The 19,691-nt window shown below is 31.3% G+C and overlaps 1 protein-coding gene across 1 annotated transcript; it reads right to left on the reverse strand.

Moving 5' to 3' along the window:
• Positions 1-3,502: 3,502 nt before the first annotated feature.
• Positions 3,503-9,868, reverse strand: LOC134231995 (synaptotagmin-7-like). Its single transcript, XM_062713940.1, has 4 exons — positions 9,486-9,868; positions 7,516-7,685; positions 6,431-6,545; positions 3,503-4,062 (listed from the first exon to the last, which is right to left on the reverse strand). The coding sequence occupies exons 1-4, from the start codon at positions 9,865-9,867 to the stop codon at positions 3,758-3,760; spliced, it is 972 nt and encodes a 323-aa protein (XP_062569924.1). The 5' UTR covers position 9,868; the 3' UTR covers positions 3,503-3,757.
• Between the last annotated feature and the right edge of the window lie 9,823 nt (positions 9,869-19,691).

Here is a 19,691-nt window from a genome sequence, read left to right on the forward strand (position 1 = left end):
TCGTATAACTAGATTGTGGTCGACTCTTTGAAGGACGTCTCTAGTAGTGGACACGTTAGATTTTCTATATTGTATACTGTCAGAATCCCTGTCTTTGATTAAAGTGTGTCCATTAAACTTTTTTTTATAATTTTTATATGTATTTAATTTAATTATGTTGATTTTATAGCAATTTTAAACAGTTAATTTTGAAAGCAGTGAATTAATTCAATCTATTTTTGTACTAACACTTATGTTGAAATTAAATCTTCAGGTCATTTGAAGCAACATCGTCGAGATAAATTCAATGAAAAAATTAATATTAATCATTGCTGACTTAGAGCTGTTTTTATGTTTTGCGTATGCTATTGTATTTTGTCTTTCTTTAAATTCGGAAGAAACAATGCCTAAAATGTTTACAATATATTTACTTTTTTATCTATTTTACGTATTCTGTATGTCATAGCATTTGTTACAAAATTATAATATATGCTTTATTTTTATGTGTACGTTACAAATACTCTTCACATTTAAAAATACTGTTACTTGTAATTGAAACTTCTAGGTAAAAATTGTTAGTCATGTAAAATAAATTATGCATTATAAGCATGGTTTTCAAAATGTTTATTTTTGATTAAACAGTTAGTTACTCGTCTTCCTTTAAGATTGAGTACTCGGTCATTATAACTACATTTAGGATGTTATACTTGCAAAGAACAAACACAGTTTAACATATTCATGTATAAGTTTTTTTTTAAACTGCAAATTTACTGATTTCTTAGACTTATTAATTTGCTAGGACGAATATATGACTGTACAAAGAAAACTCACATGTCTTTATCCAGGTTTGAGATTAAATCCAATGAAATTGCTGCAAGGTTGATTGATATGTGCCTATTGCAAGTAAATTGTAAAAGTCAGCACGTTTGAAAAGCATACAGTTTAAAGCATTCGTATTTTCTTTTTAAAAAGAAAGTTCTATCATTTGTTATTTATACCTGCACATGCATATACTCTAGGCCTTTCTGACCCTTTTGGGATCCGGGTTGGAATAGGTCCTCAGTACCCCCTTGCTTGTCGTAAAAGGCGACTAAATTGGACGGTCCTTCGGATGAGACCGTATAAACCGAGGCCCCGTGTCAAAGCAGGTGTGGCACGATAATGATCCCTCCCTGCTCAAAGGCTGAAAGAGCCGAGCGTAGGCCTAATTTTGCAGCCCTTCACCGGCTGTGGTGACGTCTCCATATGGAATCAGGACAACTCGCCCCCAAGACAACTCGCCCCCAACACCTGTTAAGACAACTCGCCCCCAATTTAGGACAACTCGCCCCCACTCAGGACAGCTCGCCCCCACTGTAGAGACAACTCGTCCCCATTATATTTTATTGTGTATTGCAAGGAAAAAAAACGACATATATTATTCAATAAAATATATTTTAAATGCAAGATTAATCTATGATTTATAATTGATATTTATTATAGGTAAAATAAAATTAATATTTACGATTGTGTGTGTAATATGTTGTTATTTGTTTGGGTTTTTTTCATATATATTTAGTGAACACAGTATAAAATATTTTTTATTTCCTTAGACTTTTTTCTTATGAAATAAAGCAAATAAATGCGTTTTAATTTATCATATTGTTTTAAATTTATATCTGTAGAATATGTCTAGGTAAATCAAGTACAATGTTCTAAGTTGAACAATCTTAATTATTTAATGACATATTAATGATATTCCATTGACGACGGCTTTTAGGGAACTTATGAAAACTGAAATGAAAACAGCAGACAGCATTTTAATGAAATCCCCAAGCTCACAAGTAATTTGGAACTTCAAAGTGATGATCAATTAGGACAACCAAGCCCCGAAAATTACGTATATTTAGTTGTTAAAAAATTGGCTTGTCCAAGCTCCAAAGCATATTTAAAGTAATGAAGAATTAGAGCATGCAAGCCTCGAAAATTACGTATATACGGTAAGTTGATAAAAAAATTGGTGTATCCAAGCTCCGAAGCAACTTCAGTAAAACTTTAAAGTGATGAAGAATTCAAGAAAGCTTGCGTTGGAAAAAATAATTTGACATGGTCCCTATATAAGGAAGAAATGACTGGAATTTGTCATCTGTAATAAAATAATTAAGTAGAAAAAATATATATTTAATACTTTAAAAAAAATAAACATTTTCATAAAAAAATTATATTAATCGTATCTTCTCCTTTTTTAAGCGCAATGTTATATAGGCATAATGACCGCATAAATGCAAATATTGATGAATTTCATCTAAAACATATTTCTGTTTCAGGCACCTCACGTGAGAAGAGGAGTACAATTTTTTAGCGTAACTAACGCCAGAAACACTTAAAATAAAAATAAATATCGAAATAATATAAATATATATATATTTAATAAAAAATATATACATTTATATAAAAAATATCGCCCCCAATTTGCTTTCCTAAAGCTGGGGGCGAGTTGTCTTAACCTGGGGGCGAGTTGTCTTAACAGGGGGCGAGTTGTCCTAAATTGGGGGCGAGTTGTCTTGAAAAGGTGGCGAGTTGTCTTGGGGGCGACTTGTCTTGGGGGCGAGTTGTCCAGCATTCCTCCATATCAGTGAAATATTCTGGAGAGGGGCGTTAAACAGTATACTATCAATCAATCAATCTACGCCTTTCCGCTTTTTTAAGTTGCAAATATGGATATGCATGAAATTCTCAAAATATTATAATCTATTCATACCTTAAATGAAATCTTTAAAAATCTAAATTAATAATTGATTTGCACGATGTTGTATTTTAACTACAGGTAACACAACTATGAAGATCAAAGTGCCAATTTATGAGTTATAGTTTATAGAGAAGACGTAGACTGCTTCAGTTGGTACTCAAAATGGTTTCTTGCATTATTTTGTACACAAACGGTTGACTACACACATGAGGAGTATATATGTCTTCACTCTACCTAAAACATGTATAACGATATCAAAAAATTTGGGAACGTAAACAAGTTCCAGTAATGATGAGTTATCGTTCCTTACATCGAACCCTAGCGGCAAGGCTCTGTATTCTTTAGTAAAATAATCTTCCAGTGCCCATGTCTGTAGATATAAATGCTTAGAATTGTGTTTAAAGAGGGATAACTCTGGATTTATTTTCAAGATTGTAAAAGGTTGACTGCCCTTCCGAGTGTCTGCTGATTTTATAAAATGTTAGGTTAAGCAGAATATACGTAGGGGATAAAATTTGTTGAATTTCTTTTTGTTAAAAACTTTTTAAGTAAATTAAATCCGACACGAAATTCAATATGACTGTATATAATTATAAAGAAAAGGATTAGTTTGAAAACAAAGAAATTGAATCTCCACAAAACTATCTAAGATAACAAATCAACGAAATTTTATCCCGACTTAATGTTGTGTTTTAAAGGAAGTTTAAACTTACAGTGCTTCATTTATCTATAGAATTTCATTATCAGTGCACATTTCTAAGACAAAATGGAGTTGATAAATTTATTAAATATACTTTTCAAAACAATAAAATGAAACACATAGATGAAAGATTGCATTATATCACGTCATCTTTAACAACGTCGCCATCTTTGCAACCCATCTTGTGAGATCTTAATATTAAAAACAAATTTTACAGAACACAAATTACTAATCATATAAAATGACAATATCTTACAAAATTTGCAATATCGAACATCCTATCAACAAAATACAATATTTTTTTTTTGCTTAATCAAACAAAATTAGAATATTCTAAGCCTTAGCCTGTGTCAGTCTTTAAGTAAATGCCACTGAGCGACTTGTTGGCGAGGCTTTGTTATCATGTCGTTCCAATGTCTTGTCTCCAAGGGACCACTCTTGCTGCTTAACACAATTTTTCCTATCATTTCGTTCCTTCCCACTTTATCGAAGTCCATCACAATCACTTCTATTGCAGCCTCCCGGATCTTTTCCCAAGTAATTTCAAAAAAGAACGACTCATTGTACACTGGATTTAGAGTTCGCATTTTAATTGATGTTTTCTTTTTCTCTATACGGTTGTTTCCGAATTTTAACCAGAGCTTGACATAGGGATCTGCAAAAAAAAAAAGGAAAACGTTTATATTTCTCAAATCTATTCTTCTTGGGTATAGGCCCCGGGCTTTTACTAATGAATAAAGATGGTTAGAACTAAAAGAAGAAAAAGAAAATGAATGAATTTTTTTATTGTAGGTATAGTGATAGATTTGCATAATCTAGTAAATAAATATGTTTTCAAGGTTCATGGATACCCTTATAAGAAAGATAGCTCTCAAACGGATATATATTTGTTATTTTCAAAAGTTAACTTCCCATTCCTGAAAATCAAGAACCGTTAAAGAACTTTCTCAAAACAAAATAAGGTTCGAGAAACCTTTAAAATGAAAATTTAGAAAAAAATGAAAAATTCCTAATAAATTCGAACAAAGGGTAAAAAATTTACAAACTTACGTTGCCTATTTCCTAATGATGCAAAACATACATACAACAAGGTACATTGTTATGTTTGCCTAAAAGATCGTACATTTCTATCAAAGAGAATTACAATTACATAAAATTGGCTCAAATAAATAATGCTGATACTTAAATCTGTTTGAATTGTGAATATCTAAGAAACTTGACAGGGTGGATAAAGGAAATTCCAAAATAAAGAAATATGAGAAAGATTTACTGATCTTATCCACATTTATTTAAAACATTGAATGATTGATTCAATGAATAAAAAAACCCAACATTTTTCAAATTCTTTTACTTACGGTATTAATTAGAGTACTTTTCATTACACCTATTGAAACCAGTCTTGCAAATGCTATTTTCTGTTGGGTATAAATATAAATTAATAACGTTTGTTTGAAAAAAATTGACATCACATGAGGATAGACATATGTAATTTTAATCTCTGAATTAAGGGATGCTTAAGCAAAGACTTTCAGGAGGGGTGACTCTTAGTCAATGATTTGTTCTAATAAAATAAAACATTTCAACATATCATGCACAAGCAATAATAAGGAATGATGATACAAAAGAATAGATGCCTCTAAGAATAGGTATTTATGTTTTGGTCTTTTATTATTGCAAATTATACAAATACATGTAATACATTTCTTAATTTTTAAGAAATTATAAACCTTTTCGACGTTCAAAATTCTACCTTTCTATACAAGTTTCTGTAACTCTTTCCAATTATTGTGAAACTTTAAATAAAAAAAAAAAAAGTTTTGGACTTAAAATTTCTTTTTTAAACATAAATCATATTGTTATTTTCTAAGTTTGTTTGTACAGTGTATAAACTATTATTAAAATCAAGGTCTGTCAATACTTACAGCTTCGTACAACAAGAATTTCTTATTTGCATTTCTCCTTTAGATATTAAGGTTATTATACAATCATCCATTATTTACATATTTTAAATATATAATTTAATATATATGACATAAAGCATTAAAGCTTAAAAAGGAGATCTTTTATTGGGTATAAATGTAAATTGATAACAATTATATGTTTATGGCAATACACTTCTAACAAAAAAATCGCATATCCGTATTCTGAAAAAATTGAATACATCACAGAAATCTAGAATATTTCTTTATTGTAAACCTTTTCAGAGAAAATTATTGTTTTATTTTGATGTAGAGAAAATTGGCAATTTCATTTGACAGAAGAAGAAAAAAATCAAAACATCTAATCATGAAAATTTCTTGTGTAAGTTAATGAGTTCAGCAAATTAACGCACAGTGTCAAAATACTTGTAATTGAATATCTATATTATTCATCTAATCTTTTCATCAAATAATTCAGAATGGGTATAGTTTACATCTGTGTGCAAATAATGCTATATTATTACTCTAATCTTTTAATCAAATAATTCAGAATGGGTATACTTTACATCTGCATGGAAATAATGATATATCAAATAAGCTTTTGAAAATAAATTATCACCTGTCCCCTAAAACTAGAAACAAAGCAGTTCATAGGAAGGGGGACCCTATAAATTTTCTACTCCCAATCTTTCTTTAAATACCTGAAGTTGAATGTTTTCGGGAGTTTCTTAAGTAATACTTGTGTAGTTTAAGAAACAAAACATCAGTGCTTTATGATCTTAACACCTATCTATCATATTTATATGTATATTTTGTAAGAATACAGATTTGTGTTAAATATCTGCACAGCTATTTATCATAATTACATAATGTAAGAAATACTGCACTTTTATCATAACTAGGTTAACTTAGGTTTATCATAAAAATACTAAATTAATGTTTTAATACCTACACACCATTCTAAAGGTAACCTTGATGTAAGAACTGCTACACACCTTCTATATCATACACACTAGGTGCTAACCTTTCTAAAGGTTTATCATACACAAAAATACTACACATTAATGTTTTAATACCTACACACCATTCTAAAGGTTATCTCACCTGATGCCCCCGTTATGTCTTTAGCTTTGAGATCTTTACATTTCATTACTATAATATTCAATCTGCCTACAGCTGGCTGGTAACTTAATGACAGTAGAATTTCTCCCAGTTTTCCCTGCAAAAGAAGTTAAAAATTATGTTTCTTAAGTACACTCGACTGTATACAACAGCAAAGTATGAAATCATACATGAACCTTGTACATGTACATGTAATTTAACTATTCAAATGAGAAGCTAAACGATGTTACAAGCATAATATTCGTTTCATTTAGATAAATTTAATTGAATTATTAAAAGCATAGAGGAAATTTGGAAACTAAGAAAAAGAAGCAAAATACGCTGCTTTTAGCATGTAAATACAAGATGTGTTTGTGAAACACTGATGCCCCTTTATGGCAACAAAGCAAATATTAAACTTTCCCTAAATGCAAATTTCACTAATTGGTACCGAAAGTAGGTATTCTCACAGGAAAAAAAATTGAAATTTGAAAGTAAGCCAATGTTCAAGTTATTTAAATAAGTACAAAAATCTGCTAGGTCAAAATCAAATGGTCAAGGTAATTGGTATCTAATGAAAGGTCTTGCCACATAGAGTACTTATTTAGAGTATGGAAGTCCTAGTCCTAACCGTTCAGAAGTTATAACCAAGGTTATTTTTTTAAAGTAGGTCAAACTCCAAGGTCAAGGTAAAAAGATCAAAGGTCTTGTTATCAAATGAAAAGTCTTGTCACAAGGATTGAATGTTTATAGTATGAAAGCACTATCTCTAAGGTTGGCTTTTTTAAAGTAGGTCAGACTCATTATTCATTGGCAAGATCTTTCATTGGATACATATTACCTGAACCTTTTGACCTTGACCTTGGAGATTTTTGTACCAGGTACTTAATATTGTAAAACCTTTAACATTGGCCTACTTTCAAATTTCACAATTGTTTTCCAGTGAGAATACCCTACTTTTAGTACCAGTTAATTAAATTTGCATTTAAGAAAAGTTTAATCTTTGTTTTGTTGCCATACGGGGGCATCAGTGTTTCACTAACACATCCTGTTTTAATTCGACTTCTAAATTGGTGAGTTTTTTTTACCCTGCTGTCCTTGCACGGCTGAAGGTACCGCCACATGATGGGAGACTGTGAGAGATCTACTTCATTAAGAGGAATGTAAGTTTCACCGATAGGATCATCACGACTAAACCGGTCATAGTCTATAACTTGTAGATATATTGTCTTCTCTAACAATTTGTTATGAAGCCAACCTACAAAAAAAGTCATAAAATAAATATTTAGCCAGATAACACAAAAATAATGATTCTTTATCTAAGAATACTGCAAAAGAAATTAATTTAACAATCTCAACATGTGATAGTTTAAAAATGATTTTTTTTTTCAAAAGCCATGTTTATTTTATCATCAAATTAAAATTAGATGTTAGATCCGCTTGCATAACCGCTACACTAACATCTACATGTAACAACATCCCTTACAACGCAATTTGAAAAATTACGCACTTTGAAAAAATTTTTCAAAGTGCGTTAAATTTGGGACCAAGCTCACGCACTTTGCATTTTTTTTTCAAAGTGCGTAAATATCAACCATCTTAACGCACTTTGAAAAAAAATTTAAAGATTCATCAATATTCATAGAAATCTATCGGCATGATAAATAACAGATCCTGATTGGATAACTTTTTTATGATAAGGTCACTTCAGGACCTGAGATGTGACGTTTTAAATATTTGAGGTTTTGATAAAATAAAAGGGAAAGGGGTCTTGAAAAAAAAAGAGTGACGGTTGTTTAAGTTCATTAATTCGTTTTTTTTTTTTACAATTCTAGTCTTTGATAAATAGATGTAAAGGTGTAAAGGGGGGCACTAACAGTGGACATTTTTAAGCAACTTAAGCATTTATCATAATAAAAATGGGGCAATTTGATTGTTCAAATCTATGAAAATTCTTTTTCTCTAATACGTTTTACTGTACTTAAAAATTTCTAGTGTTCATCTGTTTAAATTAATTCATTCAATATTGAAAGTTTTCAACGTCATACCAGTTAGGTAAATACATAATTATATGATTGTTTTGAGTATAGCATAGACATCGAAACCAGGTGAAAGGCCAGGGTAGAGGGGGGCTAAGCCCCCACTTATTTTGGAAAGATATATACATTGTATAAGCATTGAAAATGCAGCTTACCCCTTTTGGGTTTATTGCTCACCTCCCCCGTTTGTTACCGACACCTATGTATTGGAAAGAAAAGATTTTGACTGAGGCTAGGGATCTTATACCCGTTGTCACCTCTTTTCGACGGGAATAAAACAATTCTTTTTTGAAAGATGAATAACAAATAAAATCTTTTCATTATTAAAATATGATTTATAAAAAAAATTTCAAAGTGCGTTAAGTGTCTCCATGGTAAAATATATTGATGTAGACTCTTAACGCACTTTGAAATTTTTTTTCAAAGTGCGTTGAGTTGGTCCCAAATTTAACGCACTTTGAAAAACTTTTTCAAAGTGCGTTAAATTTGGGACAAACTCAACGCACAGGAAAATCAAGAAGGGGATCAGGTGCCTACAACAAAGAAGCATCCCCTGTAAGGCGGTCACTACCTATCGTGAGTCTTATGTATTAATCAAGTAGGCTGATTAAAAGAGGAGACAACAATTATCTGAGTCCTCGCCCTATAACATGTATTCTGTTACGGAAAATTTCAAAATATTTTTATTCTATCTTCTAATGTAAATATTAAGTCATATTTCGATCTCAACCTAGCCGGCTAAACGGGATCATGACTCTACTAGACTTTTAAAACACTACACTGGAAAGCAGGATTCTGAAATAACTACTTTTTCTTACTGACTTGGGGAATTTTTTTCACTCAACACTGTGATGTAACAATAATTTTAGAGTGAAAGTAAAGAATTAAAGCTATTTCGATTTATATATAAAAAAAGTGTAAAACATTGGTAGTTATAAAAACAATCAGATGAAATGTCTGGTTTTCAGGTATTCCACGTGCCACTAATATATATGTACAGAAATGTATATGTTACAAACCTTCGAACAGAAAACTCTCATTCCAGCGTGGGTTAAGGTTTTTCTTCTTCACTTTTGTCACTAACTTGTGTCTTTTATCAGGTAAAAGTAAAATTTTCACGTAAGGGTCACTTGTTCCCGTAAAATCCTTTGCCACTAAGTCTTTCGCTTGAATCACTTTTAAAGTTAATGTTAAAGACTGAAAATCGTAACTTAATCCTATTTGTATGCGTCCTAGTTTACAATCGACGCCTTCCGTGACGTCAACAGACGCAGCAGCGTCCACTTCCTCTGCGTCCTGTGACGCATTCTCCATTAACGTGAACGCAATATTCCTCATCCCTTTCCATAAACTGCTGTTGACGTCATCAGAACTTTGAGATCTCTGTGAATCATTCTTCATGAGTGGCTGTAACGGTATTTTTCAAAAGTTAAGTTTAGACAAAAATTTATATATTTGAATGGGCATCACACATTTTTCAACCAAGATATTTCTGGTAAGACTGTATTCTTACTGGAATGGATTTTCTATAGATTACATGTATATGTACATGTTATGTTTACATGCAACAAAACAAGTGCTCCACAAAAAATACCCCACTATACAGGGAGTTTTGTTTTCTTTTCGTATTACATGTAGGTTTACATTTGCAGACGGGGTATTTTATTTTGAGTGTTTGGGCATATTTTTCTTTTTAAAAAGAAACCAACGACAAATATTTTTAGGTACATTCTATTTTTGGTATCCAAAGTAACAACGTTCATAGAAATAAGAAAATAGAATAAGTACCATTTATGTAATATTTACATATGTTCACCGTTTTATTAAGATTGTGTAAGATGGGTGCAAATCAGCTACATGCTACACAGCACCTTTATTCTTTCAAATGAAAAAAAAAACAAAACAAATTTTGAAGTTTATATGGAAACACATTCCAAATTTACAATGTCATGTCTTACTGAATGCGTAAATGTATTGCATATTTCGCGTTGATGTTTTAAGTTATTACTATAAGCTACTTAACTCCATGATTTGAAATGCTTCTGGTGCTTCCTTGCCAACATAAGATTTAAAGTCGTTCTCATGCAAATCAAAAACAACACATAACATCTATTTATTACAGAAAAATCCATACAAATGCTGATATAAATGAAATCATGTCTCTGTTTTTCAAATAAAACACGCTTATGACTGGCGCTTTAGTGAATTATTTATTGTATCTTATTATGTAATAACACAGAATCAGAATTTTTCAATTTATTTCATTGACAGCATGGAGATGCGGGCATTGTAAACATCGTCAACTTTGTATTCCTAGCGGCAGAAGCAGGAATAAAGGGCAGAGAACTAGTGCTGCGCAGAGAAAATTAAAACATTCTGTAACAATGATTCACTACTGTTGATCGGTCTGTGCAAATATTAACATATATGCAATTGCTACTCAAACTGATAAAAATATTTCACATAGATTATCGTTTCTGTATCAGCATAGCCTCCCCTTCCCAACATCAAATTTAATCAAACTCGGAATACAAGGCAAAAATTAATAAATATCCAAATTTACCTCTTGGGGGGTCAAAATAAAATTTTCATCGTAATAAACAAAAAGATTTTTAAAGAAAAGCCTCGAGGAATTCATATATTTTTTTTTTTAATTCGTTTACTCTGAATTAAACTGTGCTAGTATTTCTTGTGGAATATATATGTATATGCATATATAGATCGTCTTTGTAAATGATATATACATAAATGCATTAAAATCTTTCGGGCCTGGTGAAAATACTATCAGAGATGCTTTCTTTTTTACGTTTAATTTCAACACCATAAATCTTGCTTATTTAAAAATATTTATACACAAAATCAATACATTATTCTCATTCTTCTCACTCTAACCGTTATTTTTTTCGTCATTTTGTAAACATTATTAACAGAAATAATTGAATATTGATTGTAAATTTCTCAGAAGTCGCGACTAAATAACATTAACATCTAATTACAGTTTGGTCGATACACCCCATGCGTATATTGACAAGCTCCTTAAGTCGCAGTGTTTTGATTACATAGTAGCAGATGGTCTGTAGTATATGACAAATTAAAGTTGATACAATTTTAATTACACTGCAAACCAATTAAAATTTCACTTATCAATAAATTCAAAAAATCAATTCTTTTCAGCATTTATGTTAAGCTGTATCGAATACAAGCTGAAAAAGACGGTTTATGTAATCTATTGAATGTGAATTAGTGGCGAGGATATATATTAATGAACATAACAATATTAACAACTGTCATAATATACATGTATGTAAACAATAGCATAAATGTTTGCCTTTACAGCTGATATCATACCAAGGTTTTATCAATTTGTTTGACAAAAATCAAATTGCAATTCAAGTACAGATTTTGCAAGTGTTTTTTTCACCTTTAATATTTTGGACAAACTCTTCTTCATATGAATACAAAAATAGGTCTGCTTATAACGGGCGCTCTCGGTACCCATGGGAATTCTAATAGATTGTTGAAAGATCTGGTCTTCAAAAACCACATAGATATTATCAATCAGAAACTCAAGCATCTAGTTGATGTCAACTTTATAGTACATGTACTAGTGCGTGCAATAGAATGTTATTACAAAATAACTTACTTTGCAAATGACCAATTAACAAGTAAGTAAATTTTCAAGTTCCATTTTTATTTAAAAAGCAACTGTCATTGATATCAGAAAGTCATGATTTTAAGTTATCATGTGGAAGGTATGTGTATTAAGTTGAAAAGTGGTAAGATTTTAAGTTGTTTAATTTCGTAAAATCTTGTGAGTTCAAATTGTCTTTAAGTTCCATGGAATTTTAAGTATCCTCATCTGCTTAACACCACTTCTCGGATACTTTGTTGCACAGTACTTTTGAAGTATCTCCTTTACTACTGTTAATATCTTAGTGAGGATTAAAGAAAGACGCCTTTTTTAACATTTACTCGCACCCTATATGTATTTTTTAGTTGTAAAGATTTTTATAAAGTTTCAGAATCCAATATTGATATATGGTAATTCAAATTCATTTTGGTTGTTTGGGATGTCAAAACTATTCAAAACTGATATGATTGTCAGTCAACAGAATATTTAAAGTCTTAATATTTTTCATTTCTCTCTTTAAAAAGGTCATTTTTTATCATTTTTATCAGTTTTTGATTTGAAAATTCACGGAGAATCTTTCTAAGCGTAATACATTGTAAATGCAATGAATGTTTAGAAATTATCCAATAGCTTACATTGTAAGGATAAAGATTTTTTTTTTAAAAAACGTACATTGTTGTATTTGTGATGAAGTTGCAATTCTTTGAAAAGGGACGAAGAGTTAAAATCAATGACTTAATATATTTGCTTTAGAGCTGAAATTTCTATTCATTGGTGTAAGATGCATATATATCTTTGTTCTTAACTTTGCAAGCATATGTTTCATTTGAGAACTATATGGTCGAAGCTACTTTGCAAATAAAGCAGAAAGTAATGATAGCCGATATTTTAAACGATACAATGCAGTGCTGCTATCCTATCGGTTGACAAGTCTATCCTATTCTATCGTGAATCCTGCATCCACAATCCTATCCTGTGATTTCAGTCTAATCCTATCCTATCGTACAACTCAGAGTTTTTTAAATATTTAATTAATTTCACAAAACGAAAAAAAGGATGACCAGAAAAAAATTCAATTATAGTTATTCTCATTTAAATGTAATATATTTTAACGGAGAAAAATAATCGAGATCTACATTTTATGATTCCTGACACACCGCAAAAATTATATTTACGATTATCATTACCATGTTAAAATATGATGTAAACAAACAGATTGTAAAACAAGTATTAGCTTTCTTAAAAAGCTTGTCTGACGTGGTTTGCTTAAATTCATTAAGCGGAAAGAAATAATAATATAATTTCTTTCGTTCGATACTATATATTTAAGAGACCATGCGTAATCAATATTGTATACAATGAACAAAGAACTTTAAATTCAAGCTCCTGGCTCCATAATCATGACATAAACTAAGACTTTAAGTGAAATTTTTAATCGCCGAAAAAATATTTATTAATTATGGAATTTTTTCTTCCTTTGCACATAACAACATCTCTGTGAATCAATATTAAAAATATCCCTAACCCTAACCCTTCTGGTCTGCTTGACTTTTACGACATTTTATTATAAAATAAAGATTTTGATCGATTTAGATTAGTTTTAAGATCCCGGGTCAGCATTGTTCAAGTATTGTTTTACATGTCAAATGACCTACTGTTTTTTTTTACTCAACAAACAGAATGAAATGAAGGTTGTAAACAATTTAATGGGCGCGTATAAACCTAACCCTGGCGATAACAATTTTGGCAGAGCGTTACACATGTTCATTGCTTCTCAAACCATTTGATGTACAATGATTCTCTACATAACACTGTTACGTAATTGATTGATGAAACTCTGAACTGAAGCATCTGGGAAAAGAAACAAGAAGATGCAAACTAATTTACAATGTAATATAATATAATCGTTGGATAGGTGTGTAGTATAACACTTCAGCCAGCATACAAAACTATTTACACAATAAAGAATTAAAAGCAAACTTGAATAAGACATTTTTTTCTGTTTTCGCTGCATTTTTCTCAGGCACTGTATTATCAGATTTTCAATACCTGGAGCAGGGCAACTAAGAGAAAATATTTAACCACGTGCTTGATAATTCAATGTCAAGGTATAATTTTACTAAAAATAAGCAATCAATTATTTAACCATGACATGTAAAATGACTTAATCTTTGATACACAACACAAAACAGTGAGATTTATATGCTAAGGCATTTTTTATAGAGAACTGAAGCGGACATATTCATAGATGAAAGTACGGATTATATATACTAAAGACAAGATCATTCAGTAATGTAAATAAAAGCTCATTTCCTCCTGGGACGAACTACATTACTCTTTGGAGATTATGCATGTATCGAAATTTCCACTATCGAACTATCTAAACAATTTCATGGAACGACTGCATAAATAAGCCTTGGTTAAATCTAGTACTGTCTGACGCCGTGACGTCAGACAACAAGTTTGGCTTTCCAGAAAGCCTCAAATGTCATCTCTTTGGCTTCATTTATTTCACAGAATAAACAATGGAGTGTAACTTTTTTCTCAGCTATTAAAGATTTTTCTATTCTTCTAGGGAAGCGATCTTCTATGCAGAGTTGTCGTTCGTTCATCTCTCAGACACCTCTGCAATGGGCTCACGTCAAGATTTTTCGATCTGCAATTTCAATTCGATGTTTTCCCCCCGTCCGCTTCAAATTGTACCCGCCCTTTTCATTGTCTTTCACTGAATGTTTTGATTGCAACAGATTGAAATGACGTAAGCTGTATATTTCCAATTTTGCCTGTTAATGTTCCGCGGTCTTATTTTACCTTTTTCTATTTTTTTTTTCGAAAAAAAAAACAAATTCATTTTGTTAGTATATGACTATACTCGAACAAAAAGGGTGGATAAGGGAGGGGCTGTGAACAATTACAGCAGTACAACGTTAAAAGGGCTGGTACACAGATTTGTGGGAGGCTTCCCCATCCCTCACTTTTTTCGCAAAAAGAAACATAATATAGGCATTAAAAATTTGGGTTTATCCCCCCTTTTCAATTAGCCCCTCTCCTCCACTTTGAGTTTGCTTCCAATGCCTATGGAAATTGTCAAAGCAATTTTCACTACATGGGACACGTTTCATTGACATATACTTTTACAAAGTGAAGAGTTTTTTGTCTAATTTTGCCCCGTAGGCCAGTTATATTGTCTTATGTAAAATAAAATGTTAATCTCCCACCACGCAGTATTTGTAAAATTCGTTTAAAAAAATCAATGAGTTGAGAATGAGTTGAGTAAAATCTTAGCCTTCCTTACATACATGTATTTCACAGCTTTTTACTCTGACAGCAGAAAAAGCACTAACTTTTATAATTCCTACCCTTTCCAAACATTTCCCGTAAACTTCCTATTCCTTTAACTGATATGGGCGTCGAACCCCTTGGGTTAGAAAGAGAAAAATAAACTTATCTTACCTCAAAAAGTTTACTATTCAAAATCAATCTTTAACAGCACTTGCGGATTTAGAGGGTGCCCAGGCTCACCGTTTTTTTTTTTGCCCAAAATATTCACAAGATTTAACATGCAATGAAATCATTTGTGTGTGTCTCTGTGTGTGTTTCTGTGTGTGGCTTTGGACCCCTACCCGACACCCACATGTATTTAAGCATAAGTAAATAATACAAGGCCGTAACTAGGCTCAAATTCTTAATGAGGCAAAGGCACTGGACATTCTTATTTCAGACGGGGAAAGTGTAGTACTTGACGGCCAGTGATGGGGGATTCCAGGAGGAGGGCGATCCCAGAACCTGGGAATGAGAAAATAAAAGATTTAATCTTAAAGAGTTTTACGTTTTTGAATTGTCGCCCGCATGGCACAGTGGTTAGAGCGCATGCTCTAGATTCGCAGACTAAGGAGTTGATCCTTACATCGCGGGTTCGAATCCCCTGCGGGATGTAGAGACCGAACCTTCGGATAAGACCGTAAAAACTTTTTTATCATCTTCAGTAACCCTGAGAGCCCAGTTCATATTTAAAACTTGCAGCCGCTATCGGCAAAAAGTGGTGTCTCAATATGAATGAGAAATTCTTTGAAAGGATTTTAACAATCAAACAATTGACAAAACAAATATTTTGAATTATATTTTACATGCGTTTTAAATGAAAAAAAAAATATGACACCTGCTAAGTCGAACGATTTTAAAGAAATTAAAACAAAAGTTTAAAAATTTTATGCATGAAAACACATATAATTTCCAAAAAAAATGGAAACCTTTTTTTCACTTTTCAGAAATCTCTAAAAAAAAATTTATTGAGGAATTTGCCTAACTTGCCTCAATGGAAGTTACGGCCTTGTAATAACATTTTTATATGCTATCAGCTAAAATCAAGCATTTACAAATTGTCTTAAAAGATTCTTTATTTGCCAGCCCCGTACTTAATTACGGCTGTTTTCGGAATACACGGTATTGTGCCATAAATGACCGTCCAAATTCACTTGCACTGCGTATATTTTCTGTGTTTCAGTAAACTTTATCTGCATACTAAACATATAAATAATCTGTATAATGATTTTGGCTTAAATTCAGTAATATAGGAGGGGTGAATTGGTGACCTTTTTGCCATTAATGCAATTAAAACTGCATAAAGAGAGTGATTGCAAGTTCTTTATTTATAAACAATATAAATCCTTAAAATAGAAAAGAATAGACATGAAAGAAGATACTTGTAATGATTCTTTGTGATCTTTCTTCCAATGTCTTTAGTTTTTTTTATAGACATTAATGTGTCCGCTTATAACTTGTGATATTAATTTCTAAAATTTCTTTACTCTTAATACATTTGATTAATCAGACTTGTATTATAGTAATTAAAAAATAAAATGACATCGAGTTATAGAATGACTAATGTGCCAAAAAATTAAAGTTTTTACCATCAATTCCTATTAGTTAGTAATGCGATTACTTATGCAGTCCAGTCCAATACGAAAAATCGTAATATTACAGAATATCGTAATTTTATTCTTATATTACTATTTTTCGTAATATAGTTAAATTACGAAAACTCGTAATATAGCATGTTGTGAGAGACTATATTACGAGTTTTCGTAATGTAAGACAAAATTAGCATTGAAAGAAACTGAATGATGTTAAGGAAAGTATGACGTCAGAAATACATTATGCCCCAATAGTACTAGTATCACGTGGTCATTTTGGTCAGTGACGTCTATCGAAAGGTATGAAAATGCAAGAGGAAAGTAACAATAGTAATGGGTGAGTGAAAATTTTGTATTATTATTCTTATATAAGAATTTTCCCAGGGATGGGAACAATTTTCCATAAAACTTCAATGTATCCTAAAACTTGTCATAGTGTTCTATAATCCCCGAATTCCCTATATTTTTCCCGAAGTCTACCCTAAAAATCAGACCCTCATCTCTAACAACGAAATGTTACGGGATATAACTTGTACAACTTTCACTAGGCTCTGACTCTGCATGCACTTGGATCAAATGCATCAAAACAAAGAAAATGCATGCATATCCACGATTATTTGATGAAACCAGAGACGTATAATCTCTCATGAAACATAACAAGCAGGTTGTATCAGAAAAAAGGGAAGTAACTCTTAGAAGAGTTAGAAATTGCTTATATTACGAATTTTAGTAATATTACGATTTTTCGTATTGGACTGGACTGTTATGTGAATGTTTTGAATTTGATGTTGTTTTTCTGTAAATTCTTGGATCCACGCCTCGGCTGCAGAGGATCTTTACACACGCGCTCAGGCTGACCTAGTTAAATGATTTAGATCACTTAGGTAATAGCCAAGAAGACTATACATAAGAACATACATATTTTGAAGAACCGCCATCATCCAGCCGATTTCTCTTTCACAAGCATACATCTCTTTATTTAGAAAATCGCATCATCGCGTTGATCGTTGAATGGCTTTGCACTTGAAGGAGTTAGCCGAGGATTGCCGATTGTAAAATGGCAGTTTACACTGGGACTTCACATCCGGAAATCAAACTTAATGTGTCATCTCTCGTGAGAGATGACAAAAACGTGGGCAAGTACAGATTTTGCGAACATATGTAAAGAAATTTGGCATCCAAAAAAATAAAAGAAAAATTATAAATAGGCCTTGTTTTAATTTCCTACTCGCTCCCGGTGTGTTATAATTATTCTTTTTTAAAGCATAGGCCTATGCGTTATTAATGTTTAAGTATATTTTTCACGTAAAACTATTTTTTCCTAAAACAAACACCATTTAAATGATTTTTTTCCTTTAAATTCATAATGTATTCTTAATTAAAAATTTCCAGTCATCATCTGTTGTATGTGATTTTTTTAAAACACGTAAAATCCATAGTTGATAAATAAAATTCATGATATTTGAAATGTTATTTTTTTTTAATAATTAGGACTCTTTGACAATGGTTTGAACATCTTTCATTATTCAGTCTTACTGCATATGAGATGAACTGCATTTTTTTTTATTTTCTATTGTAATTTTATAAATATTTCTTTTGTAAACGTTTAATAACATATTTCGTTTTTGTAATTTATTCTGAAATATGAATCAAGTTTTGCTGGAATCTGATTTGCTGTAGGATACAGGATAGGATAGAATAAGATTGGATTGGATAAACTTCTCCATGTTTCTATCGTGAATCCTCAATCCTGAATCCTATCCGATTCCATCCCATTTCCACTTGTGGGATAGCAGCATTGTACTTTAGGCGGGTAGACAATAATTTTAAAATGTTGAAGGATTTGGGGTGATTATCCAGCTTTCCGATGATCATGAGAGAAATGAAAAAAAGGTAAATAAACTTTTCCTATCATATACCTATGCATCAATGTAGCTCATTTTCATGTCTGTTTAAATGTTTTTTTTATGTTGTTAAGGGGTCAACTAAAGATAAATGTTTACTATACATGGCAATGTTTTTTCATGTTTTGAATTTTTAATTAGTCTGATTGGAGACTATATGGAGAATTGTTCAAACTTGAATCCAGAAAATAGTAATAGTCAGTGTAGATTGTTCGAAAGCAACACCCCTTCACAAGTATCGTCATTTCGTGCTTAGTGTTGTGTACAGACTTTAGCAAATTGAATACACCCGTGAAACGTACACAGTTTTTGTAAACAGGACACGAGCTCTGCTATTGTTAAGGTTTACAATTCACCGGGTGTGTTCGAATGTTAAAGTCTGCTCACCAGAAGTGCACGAACAGACAAAACAATGTGTGAATGATTTGCTTTCGAACATTCTACTCTGAATTTTTGGGATTAAAGTTTTAATATTTTCCATAATACACAAAACGTTTGCAATTTTTCCTAATTACATGTATTAAGAATATAATTTAAATTTGTAAAAACGCAAGGATGTTCAATCAAACCCATCCATGAATTTGAAATTTATATAACTTTTATTTTCGTATAAAATGCTATTGAAATAGATAGGTCATTATATTATACAGAAAACAACCACTTCAAATCTGTGTATATGCATCGTTAAAAGAAAAAAAAACGGAAGTACATCTAGTAGATGTAGTATGTCATTGTGTATATTTCCAGTGTAGACCCTATTTATAGAGCAGGGGTTAT

Source organism: Saccostrea cucullata, unplaced genomic scaffold (assembly GCF_032062105.1).
Source record: "Saccostrea cucullata isolate Sc308-1 unplaced genomic scaffold, CSIRO_AGI_Scuc_v1 ctg1907, whole genome shotgun sequence".
NCBI lineage: Eukaryota > Metazoa > Mollusca > Bivalvia > Ostreida > Ostreidae > Saccostrea > Saccostrea cuccullata.